The sequence below is a fragment of the Bison bison genome, unplaced genomic scaffold (genome assembly GCF_000754665.1).
Source record: "Bison bison bison isolate TAMUID 2011002044 unplaced genomic scaffold, Bison_UMD1.0 scf7180017864296, whole genome shotgun sequence".
NCBI classification, from domain to species: domain Eukaryota; kingdom Metazoa; phylum Chordata; class Mammalia; order Artiodactyla; family Bovidae; genus Bison; species Bison bison.
Window position 1 is genome coordinate 4,094,589 of NW_011494868.1, and position 21,872 is coordinate 4,116,460.

The following is a 21,872-nucleotide window of genomic DNA, read 5'->3' on the forward strand; positions in this document are numbered from 1 at the left end:
TCCTCAACTAGGGACTTGGGAGTAAGGTTTATTTCTAGTAAAAAACTATGAAATAATCCATTATTGTCAGAGCCAGGCCATGGTGTTAATTTTTGTGAAAGTTTTGTAGATGAAGTTAGATTTAGCAGACTATCATCTGAAAAGATACCATATGCATCAGGAGGGAGAGTGTGGACAAAGGAGAAAGGGAGATGTGCTGAAACAGTCTCCATCCAAACTCTGCCCAAGAGAATGGAACACTCTTGTTACTATGATTTGAAAGCCCTGACATGTAGTTGGACATGCCAGGCTGCCATTAGCGTGATGCCATTTAAATGTTGTTTCATGAAACAGACTCCTCTGGTCAGATTTCCAGTTCATTAAGCAACATTCTGATTATAATTTGCCTTCCCAGCTAGATTGGTCTGCAGGGAGAAAACATGCTGGTTTACACTGATGTGAGCATTCTGATCCATATGGCTGTTACGGTTCTCACTGTAAACGAATGTAGTAAACTGAGTGATATTCTAGTCTGTCCGCTAGTCTCTTATGAGCTTAATGTGCTCTACTGCTGAAAGATGACTTGCATCAGAGGACCAGAAAGCAGTGAAACTCCAGCTCCTAAGTTTACAAAGTTGAGCTCCTGGCCAGGAAGATGTACTCATGAAGGTAAACGCCTTCTCAGGACTGCTAGCTCCATTTTGAAATAACACAATTTCAGAGTGAGTTGTTCAGATGAAATGTGGCTAGAGGAGACGCATGTAGGTGTTCTTGAGAAGCTCCAAATATGAGAGAGTGGAAAGGAGGGAGATGAGGTGGGAGAGAAGAGCAGAAGACAGGTTGTGAAATGATTGTTCTTTTGTAGGGAGGGTGTTTAATTCATTTTTTTTTTAAAGTAAATTGAATTGCTAGGAAATTCATGTGTGATTATTCTGCTCAAATACCATTCTGTCTTTCATGATGAATTTTCATTGAAAAAGCCTTTTGTTATTTTAAATTCAAGTTGATTGGTTGACCATATAATCTTCCTGCTTATGTTGTGTTCACTAGGGTAGGTGAAGGTCATTAGGCTAGTATGTGATGACTGAAGGCATAACTAGCCAGCCATCATGACTTTTTGGTCTATTGTTTATCCTTACAATTCTAGTAATTCTGTTCTTTTCCTCTAAACCTTGTGCAATACCACTTGAATGTCTCTAACGAATTTCTAATGGAATTGTGTAACCCTGATGATGGAGAGTTGTTTTGACTAGGGGGCGTCCCCAAGACTTGTAATCTCTTACAGGGTTCTTGAGAATCTCCTTTTCATGAAGTATATTTACTTACTTGAAAAGTAGCTCTTTCTTAGCCCTATCAAATTTTCATGACTCAAAGCATTTATGTAGCCTTTATGTATGACTGAGTTTGGAAACTTAGACCTTTTGAAATGGTGTTTTGATGAGATAAAGGTAGTAGTAACACTTTTTTTCCCCCTTGAAATGAAGAAACCCACTTACTTGACATTTTGCCTTTTCTAGTGTTTTACTAATATTTATTGAAAACTCAAATTGGTTTGTGGCGTTGGCTCTCACCCTGATCCATTAATGGCCGTGTGTGATTAAAATGGTGAAGGGTTTTTAAAACTTCTTTTTTCTTTTGGTAGCAGAATTACTGTAGTGCTTTTTATCATGTATCTGCTCGCTATTTCACTCATTATTGTACTTCTGAATTCTCTGTTACTTGACATCAGTTAATGAGGAAGAATAATAAGTTATTTTGGTAAAGTCAAGGGACAAAGTCAGATCTGTTTTTTAATATGCTTCTTTGGGTTCATTGTACAGGTATGACATGTGTTTCTTGTCTTCACTTAATAATTAACCTCTGATTTTATTTCTTACCAATGCCTCTAGGAAAAACATATAACCAATGAAGAAGAACACCGTAGGAGGATGGAAGAGGCCAGATTGCAGCTCAAGGATCAACTTCTTTGTCTGGAGACTGAACAGGAATCCATCCTTGGAGTGATAGGAAAGGAAATTGATGCAGCTTGTAAAACGTTCTCCAGGGACTCAATGGACAAATTGAAAGTAATTACGAGTTGCTATGTGGCTTTCAGTTAGTTTCCTAATATATAATTATAAAATGATTTAATGCATAGTTACCTAGTCATCACATTTTTATTCTAGAGAGTTATATGGAACAAAATAACATCTTACACTTTTTAGAATGAGCTATTTTATCTATTGCACAGTCATGGTGAAAGAAAGTATGCTGTTACTCCACTGAATTGCTTGTATCTCAGTCTGTAAAAGAAAATGTCTTACAAGAGAAAGCTTTCAAGTCAAGAAGCCTGGATTTTGAATTTTTTATTATCATAGGCCATTTTTATTGTTGTTAGTATATTACTGGCTCACATCTATTGAGTGCTAGCTATATTACACATATTGTTGTAATTACAGTATATACATTCTCTCTCTATTCTGAAACCACCCTGTCCTTTAGATACTCACATTAAATCCGTTTTAGGCAAGAGAAAGCAAGACTTGGAGGGGATAAGTAACTTGCCCCTGGCCATGTATCTGGTCTAAAGCTAGAATTAGGACTTCAAATATTGGGTGTCTAACTCTGGAGCTTAAACAAGTATCTACCATGCTATTTGCCTTCCCTGCTTAAACAAATTGCATTTTATTTAGTTTTCCTGTCTTTAAAATGGATTATTGCCACTAAATTTGTAGTCCTAGTGAAATAATAAATAAAAACAGAAGTAATCATGGATATTCTTAATTCCTTGAAGTAAGTACCTCCTTACACTCTAGGTCCTAGTACTGCTAAGTTATATACAAAGAGCATTGCAGTGCTTTGGTGTGGGATAACCACAGTACATTATAATTTAGCCCATGATTTCCCCCTGTAGTTATTTCATTTGATGATATAACAGCATTCAAATTATCATATTATGCATTAAGGTATTTTTTTTAACCTTTTCAAATATTTTGTCATTCATCTTTTTTCTCAAATAAAATATTCTTCCCTAAACTACTTTCCCCTCTTTTTTCCTGTTCTTTCTACCCACCTTTTTTTGTTTTTTTCTTAAATAATGTTTTCAAGAACATAAAATGATATTCTACACTTGTGCTTTAGGATTCAGCTTTAAAGGAAATATTTCAACTGGCAGAATTTGGTGAAGTTGATGGAATTTCCACAGTATATATTTTTGTATACATTTTTTTTTTTTTTAAGTTCAGATGTCAATTTGAGAGGACTGTGAGCCAAATACGAGAAGTAATTGGCTTTAGGGGAAAACTCTTTCTGTCCTGTTATAACTCTCATTTATTCTGTTCCTTGTTTAATATTGCTTTATTTTTATTTAGAACTTGTTTACATATATTTAAACCCTTGAAATCATAATTTTATCTAGAAGATTCACAGATTAACTATCGAATATTTATTCTGTGTTTAAGAATTTATGTCAGAATGGCTTGTTTTCAGTCAAGTAGAGATATAAAAATAGAAACATTTGGATTGCATTATATATAAACTGTTATTTATAGACTAAAACGGGTCAATTACAAGCTAAAGCATGGTGTGTATGTTGCACATTGCTTCAATATTTTATTTATAAGATTCAAATTATCTTTCCAACATACTATTGTGAAAAGTACCCTATTCTTTAATAGGCTTTCACGAATGTGGTGATAATGGGTCTTTACACCTCTTTACCTGGAGAAAGACTAATTCAAGTCCAAGTGATGGGTGGAAAGTTAATCTATGAGAATGGAAATTCTTTTACAAGTTTTTTTAAGAATGCATTTTTTTTATTGTGGATCTTTTTCCATTAATAACTTTTGTTGTTTCATTCCTATAAAATAAAAAAAAAGGAATACTCAAGAACATAACATTTGTTCTTACCTCACAGAAACCACCAAAGTGTTTATTAAAATTGATTTTTTGCTTTATAGTTCAGAGATGTAGGTGAGATTGGTGGTCTTTGTAAAATATTTTTAGAAATGAAGTAATTTCAATCATTCCTGGTCATTTGTTGATTTTTAAAATATTGCTGATGAAATTTTCAGCCATTTTATGTAGAAAGTGACTATTATGGAATGGACTGAATAAGAGATATGCAACAAAAGAGTCTGTGAAAAGTCTTTGGGAATGTTGGTATTATTTCTAATTATAGTTTCTTTTTTCAGCCACCATATTTATTACGTATTCCACATTAGTAAGTGCATGCAGTGTTTGAAAATCTGTTGTTAGACACTTATGGAACAATTAGAAAAGTGTCTGAATTAAAGGTACAATGTTTTCACAGACCAGTCTTTGGTAATTCTAGAGATTTTCCCCTAACACTTGGTCAGAGTATTCATTTCTTTGTAGAGCATGCAGAGGATATAGCCTTTGGATCAAGACAGATGTAGATTCAAATTGCAACTCTCCAAATTGCTAATGTATGACCTTGGATGAGTTATGTAATCTCTATTCTCTCTAAGAATTCATGTCCTATTTATAAGTTAGGTTATTATGAAGATAAAAAAGATATGGAAGGTGTACATCATAGTGTGAGGTACATACTAAGTGTATCGTATCTTGCACTTAGTAGTGCAAGAAAGCAGGATCAACTAATGATTTCTCTCATTATTATGCAGAGAGTTTTTTGTAATGTACTCATATTGCCAAGTATATGGCTTCTGTTTCTTTAATCTTTTTATGACAAATAACTGTTATCTTAATAGACTTTGTGCTCTTGTCATAATGGATTTTGAAGTGTATTTATTGATAATTACATCTTGGTACGCAGTTAGTAGTGAAGTGATAATGGTGTTCTGTATGCCTGATATTGTGCTAACACCCATTTTATTTAATTTATACCCTGGCCTCATGAGGTAGTTTACTCACTTTATAGATGATAACCTGCAGCTTAGAGAAAAATTAAGCCACATCATTTTATAAGTGATTAAGTGACTATTTTCTTAAACACGAAACTATATATAAATTTATAAAGCACGTTGCAAAATATAATCATTGTTTTATCTCAAATTATTTTGGTCTTTAATCTTGAGTACTGTATATTAGGTCACTGAAGACTTGAGATGATGACATAGGTCAATGAAAAAGAGTAATGAAGAACAACATAATCAATGATAAATGGATGGTTACAAATATTCAACACAGTAGAGAGGTCGAAAAGGAAAGAAAGCACTGTGAACTAGAGAGATTAAGAAAAATCTCATTGAAAAAGCAGGAAAGGCATGAGAATTGAGTGAGATCTAGATAATGAGAAAATGGATGATAGAAAGGTTATGTAAGACTACAGCACTCTTGTACGTGGCATGTGGTCAGCACTCGTTGTGCATTTATCATATGTCTAAATGAATTACCTAGTGCTATTCCTTAGGGGAGTGATGTGCACACACATCAAGAAGTGTAGAAGTATTTGAAGATAGGAACAGACGTTGCATGCAGAGGGATAGGATATTTTTAAGCAGAACATTTCTAGGAAAAACTGACGCAAAAATTCCATGGGTAGCACAAAGTTCAAAGAAGGGAGGAATTGAGAAAATCTTTTGTGTTTAAAATTTTGAAGTCACTGACAAACTTTGAGTACACGTTAATCAGTAATAAGGCAGAACCAGCTGTTAATTTTATAAATGAGTTGGTGTGAAGGAACTCAGGGCATCTAGTGTAGACAACCTATTTATTGTAGAATTGTGTTACCATCATGAATTACAAAGTGATGTTGGTGTGAAGTTATATCGATTAGGTTCTGTCAGTTTTATAAAACCATTAATGAGACAAAATAGCCCTCATAGTATAAAATTGAAGAAGGAAAAATGAGACAAAGAATTAAGTTTTATGTAATTACATCCAACTCATTGTGAAATACATTATCTGGAACAAGACTGAGGAAAAGACACAAAAATGAAGTAAACTGATGTAAGTGAGGCTGTTTGCCATGCGGAACTCCATGGATCAGCCTCAGAGATTCAGCAGTAGTAGCACTTGAGAGTTGATTCATATGTGTATATGTGAGCTAAATATTTAGTGTCAATACATACATTCATACACAGATATATATATACATGCTTAAATAAATAGGCATTAAATAAATAATGGTTTGGAACTGGTTTTATACTTGCTGTGAACTTTATTTTTAAAGCCTTAGGTTTAGAGACTAAACTTTTGGATATAATGGTGTACAATCTTCATTTATGTAAATTCATTTCAGGGGGGTACCTACTTCTAATAGATGACTTTTCTTTTTTTTTTAGGTTTTTTCATCTAGTCCTGATATTAATTATGACCCACATCGCTGGTTAGCAGAGAGCAAGGTAATTAATCTTGGAATCCTAAAGCTTTCATCATGTTTATGACCTTCAAGGCATCCTATTTGTCCTAGTCATGTATTTTGACATGTAACTGAACATAGGAAAGCCTTAATACTTCATTACTGGGAAAGATATCATGGTAATGCATTCATGAAACTGCCATGTTCTTTTAGTTTAATATTTAAAAATTAGCTTAAATATACAGGCATGGAATGAGAGAATAAATGAGAAAGTAAAACTGTTGAAATATTGAAATTTGATTGTCAGACAAATTCCACTACCTTTTCCTTGGGAGAGAAAGCTGAGGTGCACAAAAGTCAGGGAAGCTGTAACCAGTCCTCATTTACGTGTATATATACTTAAATTCTGGTTCTGGAGTGTTAGCTCAAAGCTGCCAAATATCTCTGTGGCTCAAGCAAACCCTTCACCTCTCTGGGTGTGTTGTTTTCTCATTTACAAAATGGGAGGAGTAAACTGTGTTCTGAAGATAACTTGGTTGTTTCACGATTCTTTGACATCATGATTTAAATGTAATGGAAGGTAACAAAAAATAGTGTTGAACAATTTGTTAATTTTAACAAAAAGATTCTCCTACACTGTGGGATAGTTTTCAGCTGTCTTCATATATCAGGTCAACCTGGAAATTCATTAATTTAAATATATGGAACATTGTCATCTTATAAGATGTAGATATCTGTTTATGAAATTATCAATGCTTAAAGCACTTGCATTCCTTTTTAGAATAGTTTTTTTCTGCTTTAAGTTACTAAAATCTTCCATCCCGTTTAAATTCTATATGAAAACCAATTGTACTATAAACCTCACCAATTGTATTCCAACTTAGGATTTTTTTGCATGAAAAAACCTTTAAGTTTTTACAATATCCTTATTTAAAAATATGAGCAAAATGAGGTTTTCATTAAGATACGTGACTTTCTCGGCTTCTATGGTGGTTCAGATGGTAAAGAATCTTCCTGCAGTGTGGGAGATGTGGGTTCCATCCCTGGGTCGGGAAGATCCCTAGAGGAGGAAATGGCAACCCATTCCAGTATTCTCCCTGGAGAATCCCATGGACAGAAGAGCCTGGTGGGCTACAGTCTGTGGGGTTTCAAAGGGTCAAACACGACTGAGTGACACTTTTACTTCTTTTTGGATGTAAAGAAGGGGAGAATGGATTACATGCCATGTCAGATTCACAGTGAACGTTCTTACCATTATGCATATCAGTATCAGTTAGTCGCTCAGTCACGTCCGACTCTTTGTGACCCTACAGACTATAGCCCACCAGGCTCCTCTGTCCGTGGAACTCTCCAGGCAAGAGCACTGGAGTAGGTTGCCATTTCCTTCTCCAGGGCTTCTTCCCAACCCAGGGATCGAACCCAAGTCTCCTGCATTGCAGGAAGATTCTTTACCATCTGAGCCATAGGGGAAGCCCACGATTATGTGTATTAACATTTAAATATAGCCAATCTTGTTCATTTAGCCAAGATTTATTGGTCATGTATTTTTTGTGTACAGACATTGGGGATATGTGTTAGAAAGCCATGGAAGTTAATATGGAAAATGGAATTGTAAACAAATTTTAGATATCCTTGAAATCCTTAATGTGAGTTCTATTGTTATAGAGATAGGTAAACATTGACCTGAGGATACAGAAGAAGGAAGAACTGTGGTGTTTGTGTTGGGAGAATGGAAGGGTGTGATGCTGCCAGCATGTCAGAGAAGGCTTCTGCAAAAATACGTTTCAACTCAGTCGTACAAAACATATGTAGAAGTTCTCCAGCGGGCTAAGTATAACAGTGGCAAAAAGATGAATATTTGAGTCAACAGGGATACAGCCCTGAGATTTGTGAGTAAGGTACAGGTGGGAGGTGGTACGAGAGTTTACTTTAGAAACCAGATAGTCATTAGAGAAGCTTCTTTTTTTAAAAAAAAATTCTTAATAAGAAATTAACAGTACTGTGATTGAACATTGAAATTTACTTGACCCTATAAAATTTTCTCTCATACTTTCAATACAGTAATCCTGTGTGTACCTCACCATTTTTATAGAAGCCAATCCTGACTTGTATTTATGCTGTTGGCATAGAAATTTTAGAATATACATGTTTTGCTGTCTCAGAATTTTTTAGCTAGAAGTTTGCTGTGCAATAATAAAGCATTTCTCTCTCTCTTTTTTTTTTTTTCTTTTCCCAACTCTACAATTCTGACAACAAGAGCAATGTACTTGGAATTTCCTTTCAAGTTAAAATCTTTATCATTTCTGAACAGAAAGTTTTCACTGCTGTTGTTCAGTTAAATTATGAGAGCCAGAGATGACTCTTAATCATAGCTCTTTAATTTGGGAGCGAGTGAGCTGTTTTCCCTTATCATTTAATGGGGTTGAACTTCCGATCAGACAAGTTTTAATGCTGCATGAGGCAACTGTAGCTCTACAGTGTAAAAAGGTCGTGATAAGCAATACTACGCTGACCAACTGACTAAGGAGGAATTGAATCTATTTACTAGAAAGATGGCTCGGGTTATTGATGGGCTACAGTACTGTAATTCCCGTGAACTATGGCTGGACAGCCCTATAAGTATTGAAGATAAGATCTGAAATCAAAGGACAAAAGCTATATGGAAAGTAGAATTGCTATTCAGCTACTCGATGTTGACGTCTTGCAGTATTAGAAGGACCTCTGATGGCATTTTGTAATTGTTTTCATAAATCTGCCAAATGAATTTCTTCTTTTAGTGTTAATTCTAGAAGAACTAAGACTGGGTGGAAATTGTGTTCCTGTTGCTTTGTTGGCAGTGGTAACATAACATAAACATGAAACCCGACTGAGATTTGGACCTGGCTCATAGATAAAGTAACCAATGAATCTAATAATAATGCATGACAGAGAGGGAGAGGGCTGAGATGGTTGTTAAGTAAAGCAGGGTGTTCCCATAGACAAGGAATTTGTTTTTGTCGAAAAACCCTGACAAAGCATTTAGAGGCTAAATTTTATTCAGTTTATCTGAGAATTTACTAAGTAGCTACTATGCCTCAGTACTCCATTACATGCTGTGAAGATAAGAATGAATTAAATGATCCCCGGACTTCCCTGTTGGTCCAGTGGCTAAGACTTCACCCTCTCAATACAGAGGGTCTGGGTTCCATCCCCTGTCAGGGGACCAGATCCCACATGTCACAACTAAGACCCAGTTCAGCCAAATAAGTAAATGTTAAAAAAAAAAAGAGAAATGATCCTTCCTCTTAAGGAACATGTTGTCTAGAAAAACTGACACTTCTGTAGAGGGTTTCAATATTAGATGTAAGAGCTGTAACAGGTGAGCAGAAGTTGCCTTGGAGGCAGATGCTGTGGGTAGATCTTGCAGCCAGCCAGGTAAACAGGAAAGAATATGCATACTGAGTAAACAATCGTAGGAATGGCCTGGAAGAGAAACAGCACGATAAATGCCAAATAAACGCCAGGTGATCTGGCAGTATTACATACACTGTGAAAACGTGAGACAGAGGATGTCAAGGATGAGGCTCCAGAAGGAGGCCGAGTTTAGATCCATCAAGAAGAGCATCATATGCCATTTTAAAAGCTTGGGTCTGCTCTGCATTTAGTGGGGGACCATGAAGGAGTTTTGAAGAGGAGAGCCATATGTTCATATTTTAGAAGCATCACTCTGATAGTGATGTGAAAGGTGGATTACAGGTGGGAAGACCAAAGGAAGAAGATCAGTTAAGAGGTCTTTGGTGAGACCCAGGTCTCTGGTTGAGGTAGGGTGAAACTTCTAATTTAGGAAGTTGTAGCAATTCATTGGAAGGGACAGACTCAAGAAATATTTTGATAACAATATGCAAGTAATGTTTAATGTCATGTCAGAGGCTGATGGAGAAGGAGACATCCAGGGATTTCCATTCAGACTAGAAGACCCCAATCAATGGTTGGTATTGTAATAGATAGGCATGTACAGTCCTAGGTAGCAAGCTAACAGAAGTATTGGAAGAGTTTCCACTACAGGAGTTAATATCCAGAAAGTTTCATCTGAACAGGAAGGCCTAAAGAGAATCAGGGACAAAGGCATAGATCGGAGTTTAGGTTCAAATCATGGAGCGAAACGAGAAGTAGCAAAGACTGTCAGTGAGAAAATAGGGACAGGCCATCAGCTGTAGAGCCAGCAGGCACTCACTTTCAGGATGGACCCACACTACTTGCAAGCATCACTCTTGATCTCAGATCTTAAGTCATCAGTTTATGATAGTAAATAAAAAAGCTGGTGTCACCTGCTGCTTATCACAAGACAAGAGCCTTGGTACTTTTGTTTACAGAGCACACTTAATTCTGGGAGGCTGGTATTAATTATTCTCTGAAGGTGCACAAAGGTGAATTGACATGCTTCTTTGGCTATGGAGCTCTTTTCCTTCTTGGCCTTTATCCCACTGTGTTGAAATTCCCACTTACTCTCTTCTTGTTTCTCTAATCTGTAAGCTTTCTGTGGGAACATCTGTGTCTATCCTATTCCTTGTTGCATTGTTAGTACTTACCATAAGTAAGTAACTCAGTCATGTCCGAATCTTTGTGATCCCATGGACTGTAGTCCTCCATGCTCCTCTGTCCATGAAATTCTCCAGGCAAAAATACTGGAGTGGCCTGCCATTTCCTTCTCTGGGGCTCCTGAAGGGAAGGTTAGAATTGGACGCCTCAAGTACAAGGGAGCCCCTGGGGCATGTTCATTATCAGAGTGTTCCTTTCCTTTGTAAAGCACTTCTGACTGCCAGATTGTTTAATTGTGAGCTATTCAAGGCCCATTGCACTTCTGATGTTAATGTATTGAATATGCACCCCAAAGATCTTTCCTTTGGGATAGATGAAATATTCCTAGATGCAGAGAAAGTGCTTACCATGGGCTTGGCTAAATGCTCAATAAGTAGTTTTTATTTTTTCAAGAAAGCATTTAGACTTGCTGCATTTTCCTACTGCATTTACTTCCTCAGGTTAAGTGTCACCAATGAATAAGGAGCAAGCAGGTTAGATTTCAGAAATATATCAGATCTCAAACTGGTATTATTTGATCAATAGTATTTACATTTTAAGGTTATATATCAATATATAAAAAAATATGCTTCCAAGTTATTTAGGGGTTTTCCTATTTGGTATCATCCCAAAGGGGCTTCCCAGTTGGCTCAGTGGTAAAGAATCTGTCTGCCAATGCAGGAGATGCATATTCCATCCCTGTGTCAGAAAGATCCCCTAGAGGAGGAAATTGCAACCCACTCTGCTGTTCTTGCCTGGAGAATTCCATGGACAAAGGAGCCTGGCAGGCTACAGTCAATGGGGTGGCAAAGAGTCAGACATGACTGAACACACATGCACATCATCCCAAAGAGTCACACTTTCTGTAATATAACAAGCTCCGGGAGTTGGTGATGGACAGGGAAGCCTGGCGTGCTGCAGTCCATAGGGTCGCCAAGAGTTGGACACGACTGAGTGACTGAACTGATGTTCTATAACGTGACGAGTACTTGTTTTTCCCTACTGTTTTAGAAATAGTGTAACTGAAGCAGTTTCAGAGATCGTGAAGTTTGACTTTTTGTTTTGTAGATGAGAAAGAGATCCTGAGAGTTATGAGTTTTACCTAAGGACATAAAGCTAGTTTCTGAAAAGGGTTTGGGGACCTGGAGCTCTGAACTCTGGGCTACTGTTTTTTTATTCTGATTGTGTGACCTATACTTGAATATAAACTTTATATTTATGAATATTGTCTTTTTAGTGATGTGGATTAAAAAAACTATTATGAGAAGTTTTGTTGTTTTTGTTCAGTTGCTAAGTCACGTCCAACTCTTTACAACCCCATGGAGTGCAACACACCAGGCTCCCCTGTCCTTCACTATCTCCTGGAGTTTGCTCCAGTTCATGCCCACTGAGTCAGTGATGCTATCCAATCATCTCATCCTCTGTCTCTCCCTTCTCCTCCTGCCTTCACTCTTTTCTAGCATTAGGGTTTTTTCCAGTGAATCGGTTGTTAACATCAGGTGGCCAAACTATTGGAGCTTCCAATGAATATCAGGAGTGATGTCCTTTAGGATTGACTGGTTGGATCTCCTTGCAGTCCAAGGGGCTCTCAAGGATCTTCTCCAGCACAATTCAAAACCATCAATTCTTCAGCGCTCAGCTTTCTTTATAGTCCAGCTCTCACATCCGTACATGACTACTGGAAAAACCATAGCTTTGACTAGATGGACCTTGGTCAGCAAAGTGACATCTGCTTTTTAAAGTGCTGTCTAGGTTTGTCATTGGACTCACTGTGTTTAATTCTTGTTGAAGGTTGCAAATGATCATCTAGTATTTTATTCTTCCAGTGTCAACAGCAAAATGTGATACAGATACTCAGGTATCTTCTTATGGTGGAAATATCCTTTAGGTCATACACAGGGAACTCACTCAGTTTAATTGGCGGAATTATTTTGTATTTTCTAAAATGAACTATAAATATAGGTATATTTCTTCTAGATGATATTCAAACCAAATAAAAAAGTAGAAAGTTTTATTGAAAGAATTACATTTGAAGTTGATTTCAATTTTAATTTTGCAGTTCTGGGTTAATTCTTATTTTGGTAACCTAGCACATTCTAAAAAATTACTATCCTTTTTATCTCTGGTTCTTTTAATGAAAGAAGCATGGTAGTTAAAAGCAACAAAGTTATGGTTCCTGATCTTATTGCTAACTCTATCAACTATAATCTTTTTATTTGAATTTTCTATTTTTAGCTTTGAGTCATTCCTTAATGACTTCTGGTATATTATTCCACTAAAGCTCACTAGAGGATTCGTACAGATTTAAAATATCACTGTGATTGTTTTACTAGATACTTAAAAATATTCCCACCTAGTTGCAAGCTGTCAACTAAGGAGGTTAAAAAAAAACCAAAAACCGATTTAAAGTTTTTTGCCCTATTTTTGTTTACTTAGCAATATTTGTTGATATAGTTAAATAAATGAGCCTGTTATGTAATCTGTAAGATACTCTTGTGAGTGGTTAAATAGAATGGCGTTTGCACTGTAATTTATAGCCTTGTCATCTAATTATTGTTTGGAATTGGTGAAGTTATTCCTATACTGTGTTCCATGCTGTTTCTCTAAGATACTTAATGAAAGGTAATGGGTATTTCTCTAACAAACTCTGATTCTCTTAATTGATGATTGGTTGGTTAAATTTCTGTAAATCAATTTGTTTTCTAGGATTAACAATATATTGTGCATACTTACTCAACTCATAACAAGCATCTAACTATGACCTGTTTTTAATTTTGTATGGCAGTCAAATAAAGGCTCAACAGGAATTAACTAAAGCTGTAGGTCTTATTGTACTAGTTGGCTAGGGCTGCCGTAAGAAAACTGCCGTGAGTCAAACAACAGATATTTATTTTCTCACAGTTCTGTGGCCTAGAATTCCAAGGTCACTCAGTGCTAGAACTGATTTCTGGTGAGACTTCTTGCCTCCTAGACAGTCATCTTTCATGTGGGGGCTATGGCCATGGTTGGAAGAGCTGAAGGTTAGGAGTCAAAGAGTGTCTCTTCTTTAGAGAACAGTACCCTTAAGACCTCATTTAATCTTAATTACTTCCCTAAAGTCCTTGTGTCTTTGGTTAGGGTTTTAACATGATTTTGAGGGGAGTATAATTCAGTCAATAACACAGATCAAACCTGATTATAGATTTGTTTCAGATAACTTTTTGTTACTCTGTTTTTATCAGAACCAGTAGGAGTATTGTTATGATAAAACAGATTTTTTTTTTTTTTTTTGGTATTCTCTCTTAACAACAGGCCAAAGATTGGAATGGAATAAGGAATAGGTAGGAAACCATTGAGAAAAAGGAAATTGAAGGTATTATTTACATTTGCTATTAAATCATTGAGAAAGAACAGATTAAACTAGATGGAAGCTAGTGATCCCCAGGGACTCATTCTGTTTGGACCACTTGAGTGTTAAAAAATTGAATTGGTAGTGAATATTTTTTAAAAAATCAAGTAAGTGCATATTACCACATGGAATTTGTTTTCCTTCTGAGGCATAAGAAGATCTAATAATGCTAGGATTTCATTTTTTCGTGGTATAAAACAGAATTAAGAAGAACCATGGATATGACAGCACATCAGAAGTAGTGTCCTTCTTGCCCTTGTTTTTTGTAACATAGTAGCCTGAATGGAACTTTTCAAGAAATACAAAAGGGAACATATTTTCTGTATACTTGACACTCATCTTTGGTAGGTATAAAGGCATAATCACTACAAACAATTTGGTGTTCATGTTTTTAGTCCTATTTTGGTTTGATGGGCTGAGCTGCAATCATTTTCGACAAAATTTATGTTTTTTAAATTACTTTATATGCCTGTCCCTTCCTTTTGAATCTTTGAGATTGAGGATATCCACCTTGTTATAATATTTTCTTTCTTTGGGGTTCAGTTGCCCCAGACTCATATTTTCCTCCTAAATTTCCATTTATGTCCTCAGTTTTTATTTTGGAGTTTCACTTGTGTTTATCTCTTCTAAACCCGCTTCTCTTCTCTCTGTAGATATTCTTTAGGGGCCATTTTATCTGTTCCTATGCCTTTAACTTCCTTTACACTATTGATTTTTTAGTTTGTATCTCTTGACCATATCTCTTGAGCTTTAGATCTATATATCCAATTATTAGCTATACTTCTGTGTGTTTTGATCCTAACTTCAGTCTAATTCAGCCTAATTTAACTTCTTAACCCCTTAATCTTTGCTTTTTCTAGGTTTCCTGTTTTAGTTTATTAAGCTAAAAATTGGCCGTCAATGCCAATTCCTCCTTCTTCCTTACCCCCATTACATTTAAGTCTCATATACAAACGGTTTGGTCCAGTCCTTATTATCGTTTTTCACTTGTTTGGAGTACTGTAACAGCCTCTTGGCTTCCTGATATTTTCTCCACTCTGTCTAGAGAGTATGCTTTCTAAAGAACGGTCAGTTCACTTCCTTGTCTCATATTTGTGGTTAGATGGGGATGATGGTATATCTCTCACCCTCACGCTGACTGTGTTTTCTTCCTAAATGCATTAGTAGAAAGTGATCCTTTAATCTGGCAGAATTGATTATCTTTTCTGGCTTTCTGTGCTGTGAAATTTAATTTTTTTCTTTTTCTATGACTCCAGATCAGAAGGTTGCGTGTGCAAGAGTATTTCAAAGTGGATATTGGGAAATGAAGCAGACTTAATTAAATTTCTACAGTCATAATTGGAAGTTCCATCCTCATATAAGTTGAGGACTTCCTGTATTTCAGTTCAGCTCAGTCATGTCCAAGTCTTCAATCACATGAACCGTAGCATGCCAGGCCTCCCTGTCCACCACCAACTCCCGGAGTTCACCCAAACCCATGTTCATTGAGTCGGTGATGCCATCCAACCATCTCATCCTCTGTCATCCCCTTCTCCTCCTGCCTTCAATCTTTCCCAGCATCAGGGTCTTTTCCAGTGAGTCAGCTCTTCGCATCAGGTGGCCAAAGTATTGGAGTTTCAGCTTCAACATCAGTCCTTCCAGTGAACACCCAGGACTGATCTCCTTTAGGATGGACTGGTTGGCAGTGATTTTGGAGCCCCCTGAAATAAAGTCTGTCACTGTTTCCACTGTATTTCTTTAATACACTGTTTCCTGTATTTATCTAGTGACATACAGACAAGACAAAGGCCTACAAATTGTACAGCAAGTACTATAGTTAGATCTCATCTCTGCAGGGTGATATAACTTTAGCTTTTGTTGATCTATCTCCTCCCCCCTTTTATTTTTTATTAAATAATAGCTAAATTGAGATATAAAACTGACCTATTTAGAGTTACCATTTAGTAGTTTTTAGTATATTCACAGAGAGGTGCAGCCATCACTACATGAATTTTGGAACATTTTCATTACCCCAAAAGACAATCTGTACCATTAGCCATCAGGTTCTTAACATATCTGCCCATCCCACCCTCCTGGTAGCACTAGTCAGTAAGTAATCTGCTTTTATCTCTATAGATTTGTCTGTTCTGGACATGTACTATCAGTGAAGTGAAGTCACTCAGTCATGTCCAACTCTTGGACCCCATGGACTGTAGCCTGCCAGGCTCCTCTGTCCATGGGATTTTCCAGGCAAGATTACTGGAGTGGGTTGCCATTTCCTTTTCCAGGGGATCTTCCCAACCCAGGGATTAAACCTGCTAAATGAATCTATCACAGCTACTTTTAATAAACTGGGGCATGTCCAAACAGCATTTTAGACTTCTGGAGGCTTAGAATATTCTTGCTTATGATATGTACTATTCAGGGAGATTGTTAGCTTAATCACATTTACCCTTCTAGTTCACAGCTTCCACTATTTTGCTTCTTATTGAGGTGAAGACTGTTTAGATTATTTAAAGTCAACTAGCAGGTGGATCGGAGAAGGCAGTGGCACCCCACTCCAGTACTCTTGCCTGGAAAATCGCACGGACGGAGGAGCCTGGTGGGCTACAGTCCATGGGGTCGCTAAGAGTCGGACACGACTGAGTGACTTCACTTTCACTTTCATGCATTGGAGAAGGAAATGGCAAGCCACTCCAGTGTTCTTGCCTTGAGAATCCCAGGGATGGGGGAGCCTGGTGGGCTGCCATCTATGGGGTTGCATAGAGTCGGACACGACTGAAGTGACTTAGCAGCAGCAGCTGGATGGTACTCTCACTTGGGAACATCATAAGACCCAACTGAAGTTTTGTTATACTAAATGTGAAAGTTCTTTTCTCATCCCTGCTTTAAATATTTAAATATTAGTGTTTGTGAGGTTAGAGTCTTTGGAAAAGAGAGTTGCTTTAATTAAATTTCCTAGTTTTAAATATGGAAAAATGCTGACTTGATCTGACTCATGCTGTATAAAATCTCTCTCTCTACCTGATTAGCAAGACCCTTGGGTATATACACTTTTAGAAACAAAGTTTAGGAATTTTATCTTATTTTTTAATCCCTGAAATAACATTCTCTTTTATAAAAAGTTTTTCTAGGTCTATTGTGGAGTGCTTTGGATTTTCAAATATTTGTACTAAGCTAATTAGGGGATTAATTGTATTGCAACATGAAGTTTAATAGGCTAAACTTTCTATGGTATTGCCTTTCCAAAGATGATAGAGCATACCAAGTATTTTATAAAAATCCAAGAAAATAATTTTCTGCACGAGCTTTTAACTGATATAAACCATTATGCAAATTTAAACATTATGGGTAATTTAAAATTTTGCTTAACTTCATTAGTTATTGTCTAAATTTAGATTATCATGACTTTGTCATGTTTTGGAATGCTACTGTTTTCTAGATTTTTAAAAATTAGAATAAATGTCATATTTTTAGACTAAACTTCAGTGGCTCTGTGAGGAGCTGAAGGAGAGAGAAAATAGAGAGAAAAGTCTACGGCACCAGCTGATGTTGTGCAGACAGCAACTCAGGAATATGACTGAGAACAAGGAAGCTGAGCTTCAGTGTCTCTTTGAACAGATAGAAAGACAGGAGCAGCTTCTGGAAGAAATACACCGAGAGAAGAGAGGTATGTTAATTGCTCTTTCTCTTTTATTTTTCTTTGTTTATGTTCATGAAATCTTAGGGTTGGGAGAAAAATATTCTGTTTCTCTTGCCTTCAGTTTGAACTACAAAATCTCCCAATTCTTCTCCTTTTCTCGTCTCTTGTCTCCTTATCTTCATTTTTGGGTCTGAAAGAGAGAACTGTTTCTCCTTGAGAATTTCTCCTTTAGCTCCTGTATCCCTGCTGCATACATTTCTGTCTTTTGGCCATTTGCAAATGCTAATTAGTAAGTCATGTTTATTCTTCCCTAGTAAGATGCTAAAATTTATATTTTACTTCACTAAAATACCCATTCACTCAATTAATATTTACTTTGTATCTATTTTCCCAAATTATTGAAGTTGTCAAATTTATTGACTTAAAGTTTTTTGTAATAGCCCCTTTTTAATTCTTTTAGTTTCTGTAAGATCTATGCTGATGTCTCTTATTATATTCCTGGTATTGTTAATTTGTTTCTGTTCTTTTGTTTGTATAAGTCTTGCTGGGGGTTTTATTAATTTTGTTACTATTTTCAAAGAAACAGCCTTTGATTTTTAATTTTTTCTATTATTTGTCTTTTTAGTGTTTTATTGATCTATATTGTCATTTTTATTTCCTTTCTTTTACTTCTTTTGTACATCATTTGTTTTTCTCCTGGATTCATAAGTTGGAAACTTTATTTTAATCTTTATGTTTCTCAATGTAGTCATTTAAAATTGTAAATTTCCATCTTAGTAATACTTGAAGTGCATTTCACAAATTCTGATGTATTGTCCTTTTATTATTACTTAGTTTCATTTAGAAGATATTTCCCTTGTGATTTCTTCTCTGACATGTGGAATTTTTTTTTAAAGAAGTTTACTACTTAGTTTCCAATTATGTAGAATTTTATAGATATTATCAGTTTCTAAACTTGGTACCCTTGCAGTTGTAAAACATACTCCATGATTTCAGTTCTTTTCTGAGACTTGTTTTATTGCCTGAAATGTGGTCTCTGTTAGTAAATTTTCCATGTGCACTTGAAAATAAGTTATGTTCTGCATTTATTGTGAAATGTTCTATGAAAGTCACTTATGCTAAATTGTTTCACATTGTTCTGCATTTCCGGTGGTTTCTATATCCCTACTGATATTGATTATTTCTATCAATAACTGATAGAGGATTTTTTTCTATCAATAACTGATAGAGATATCCAGCTATTTTGAGTGTGTGAATTTTTTTTCCTCCAAATGTTTCGAAACTCTGTTGTTAGATCCCATTTTGATATTGATTGTGGAAATGCATCTAATTAGGAGCCTATTTTAACAGTCTCAATAAAAGCAAAAGAGGGACTGACAGAGGACATTAGTAGTGGCAACAAATGTAAGATACTGTTGAGGAATTAGTGCAAGATTGAACAATGTAGGTGAATGAGAGAAGAGTCACAGGATACTCAAGGTCTTAGTGCTTTTGCCGTTGGGAGAAATAGAATGTTGGGAAAGAGGGGCTGATTTGTTGGGAGACCAAAAAGGATCATGTTTTGTCTATTCTTTAAAAATTATAAAAAGTAAAAGTCTCAGGAACACCCAAACTTTTGTGATAGAGGGATGATATGGTAATTTTTTGACTTGCGGGTATAAGATGTATGAGTGCTCTCTGTGATCCAGAAATAATGAGGACGTAATATGGATAATAGACCCGTTCAACTTCAGCTTCTTCAGCGTTACTGGAGAAGCTGAAGTTGAATGGTTCTATGAAGACCTACAAGACCTTTTAGAGCTAACACCCAAAAAAGATGTGGTTTTCATTATAGGGGACTGGAATGCAAAAGTAGGAAGTCAAGAAACACCTGGAGTAACAGGCAAATTTGGCCTTGGAATACGGAATGAAGCAGGGCAAAGACTAATAGAGTTTTGCCAAGAAAAGGCACTGGTCATAACAAACACCTCTTCCAACAACACAAGAGAAGACTCTATACATGGACATCACCAGATGGTCAACACCGAAATCAGACTGATTATATTCTTTGCAGCCAAAGATGGAGAAGCTCTGTACAGTCAGCAAAAACAAGACCAGGAGCTGACTGTGGCTCAGACTGTGAACTCCTTTTTGCCAAATTCAGACTTCAATTGAAGAAAGTAGGGAAAACCACTAGACCATTCAGGTATGACTTAAATCAAATCCCTTACGATTATACAGTGGAAGTGAGAAATAGATTTAAGGGCCTAGATCTGATAGATAGAGTGCCTGATAAACTATGGAATGAGGTTTGTGACTTTGTACAGGAGACAGGGATCAAAACCATTCCCATAGAAAAGAAATGCAAAAAAGCAAAATGGCTGTCTGGGGAGGCCTTACAAATAGCTGTGAAAAGAAGAGAAACGAAAAGCAAAGGAGAAAAGGAAAGATAAAAACATCTGAATTCAGAGTTCCAAAGAATAGCAAGAAGAGTAAGAAAGACTTCTTCGGTGATCAATGCAAAGAAATAGAGGAAAACAACAGAATGAGAAAGACTGGGATCTCTTCAAGAAAATCAGAGATACCAAAGGAACATTTCATGCTAAGATGAGCTCGATAAAGGACAGAAATGGTATGGACCTAACAGAAGCAGAAGATATTAAGAAGAGGTGGCAAGAATACACAGAAGAACTGTACAAAAAAGATCTTCACAACCCAGATAATCACGATGGTGTGATCACGACCTAGAGCCAGACATCCTGGAATGTGAAGTCAAGTGGGCCTTAGAAAGCATCACTATGAACAAAGCTAGTGGGGGTGATGGAATTCCAATTGAGCTATTTCAAATCCTGAAAGATGATGCTGTGAAAGTGCTGCACTCAATATGCCAGCAAATTTGGAAAACTCAGCAGTGGCCACAGGACTAGAAAAGGTCAGTTTTCATTCCAATCCCAAAGAAAGGCAATGCCAAAGAGTGCTCAAACTACCGTACAATTGCACTCATCTCACATGCTAGTAAAGTCATGCTCAAAATTCTCCAAGCCAGGCTTCAGCAATATGTGAACCGTGAACTTCCTGATGTTCAAGCTGGTTTTAGAAAAGGCAGAGGAACCAGAGATCAAATTGCCAACATCCACTGGATCATGAAAAAAGCAAGAGAGTTCCAAAAAAACATCTATTTCTGCTTGACTGACTATGCCAAAGCCTTTGACTGTGTGGATCACAATAAATTGTGGAAAATTCTGAAAGAGATGGGAATACCAGATCACCTGATCTGCCTCTTGAGAAATTTGTATGCAGGTCAGGAAGCAACAGTTAGAACTGGACATGGAACAACAGGCTGGTTCCAAATAGGAAAAGGAGTTCGTCAAGGCTGTATGTTGTCACCCTGTTTATTTAACTTATATGCAGCGTACATCATGAGAAACGCTGGACTGGAAGAAACACAAGCTGGAATCAAGATTGCTGGGAGAAATATCAATAACCTCAGATATGCAGATGACACTACCCTTACGGCAGAAAGTGAAGAGGAACTAAAAAGCCTCTTGATGAAAGTGAAAGTGGAGAGTAAAAAGTTGGCTTAAAGCTCAACATTCAGAAAACTAAGATCATGGCATCTGGTCCCACCACTTCATGGGAAATAGATGGGGAAAGAGTAGAAACAGTGTCAGACTTTATTTTTCTGGGCTCCAAAATCACTACGGATGGTGACTGCAGCCATGAAATTAAAAGACGCTTGCTCCTTGGAAGGAAAGTTATGAGCCACATAGATAGCATATTCAAAAGCAGAGACATTACTTTGCCAACAAAGGTTCGTCTAGTCAAGGCTATGGTTTTTCCTGTGGTCATGTATGGATGTGAGAGTTGGACTGTGAAGAAGCCTGAGCGCCGAAGAATTGATGCTTTTGAACTGTGGTGTTGGAGAAGACTCTTGAGAGTCCCTTGGACTGCAAGGAGATCCAACCAGTCCATTCTGAAGGAGATCAGCCCTGGATTTCTTTGGAAGGAATGATACTAAAGCTGAAACTCCAGTCCTTTGGCCACCTCATGTGAAGAGTTGACTCATTGGAAAAGACTCTGAT

At 36.6% G+C, this 21,872-nt stretch overlaps 1 protein-coding gene across 4 annotated transcripts in view; it reads left to right on the forward strand.

Annotated features, from left to right (window-relative positions):
- CEP128 (centrosomal protein 128kDa) overlaps window positions 1-21,872 on the forward strand; it is a 233,275-nt gene that overhangs the window by 195,667 nt on the left and 15,736 nt on the right. For all 4 annotated transcript variants that reach the window (XM_010850882.1, XM_010850881.1, XM_010850884.1 and 1 more), the window contains 3 exons: window positions 1,869-2,045; window positions 6,228-6,287; window positions 17,646-17,838. In XM_010850882.1, coding sequence (XP_010849184.1) covers window positions 1,869-2,045; window positions 6,228-6,287; window positions 17,646-17,838 — 430 coding nt within the window. The remainder of the gene's footprint in view (window positions 1-1,868; window positions 2,046-6,227; window positions 6,288-17,645; window positions 17,839-21,872) is intronic.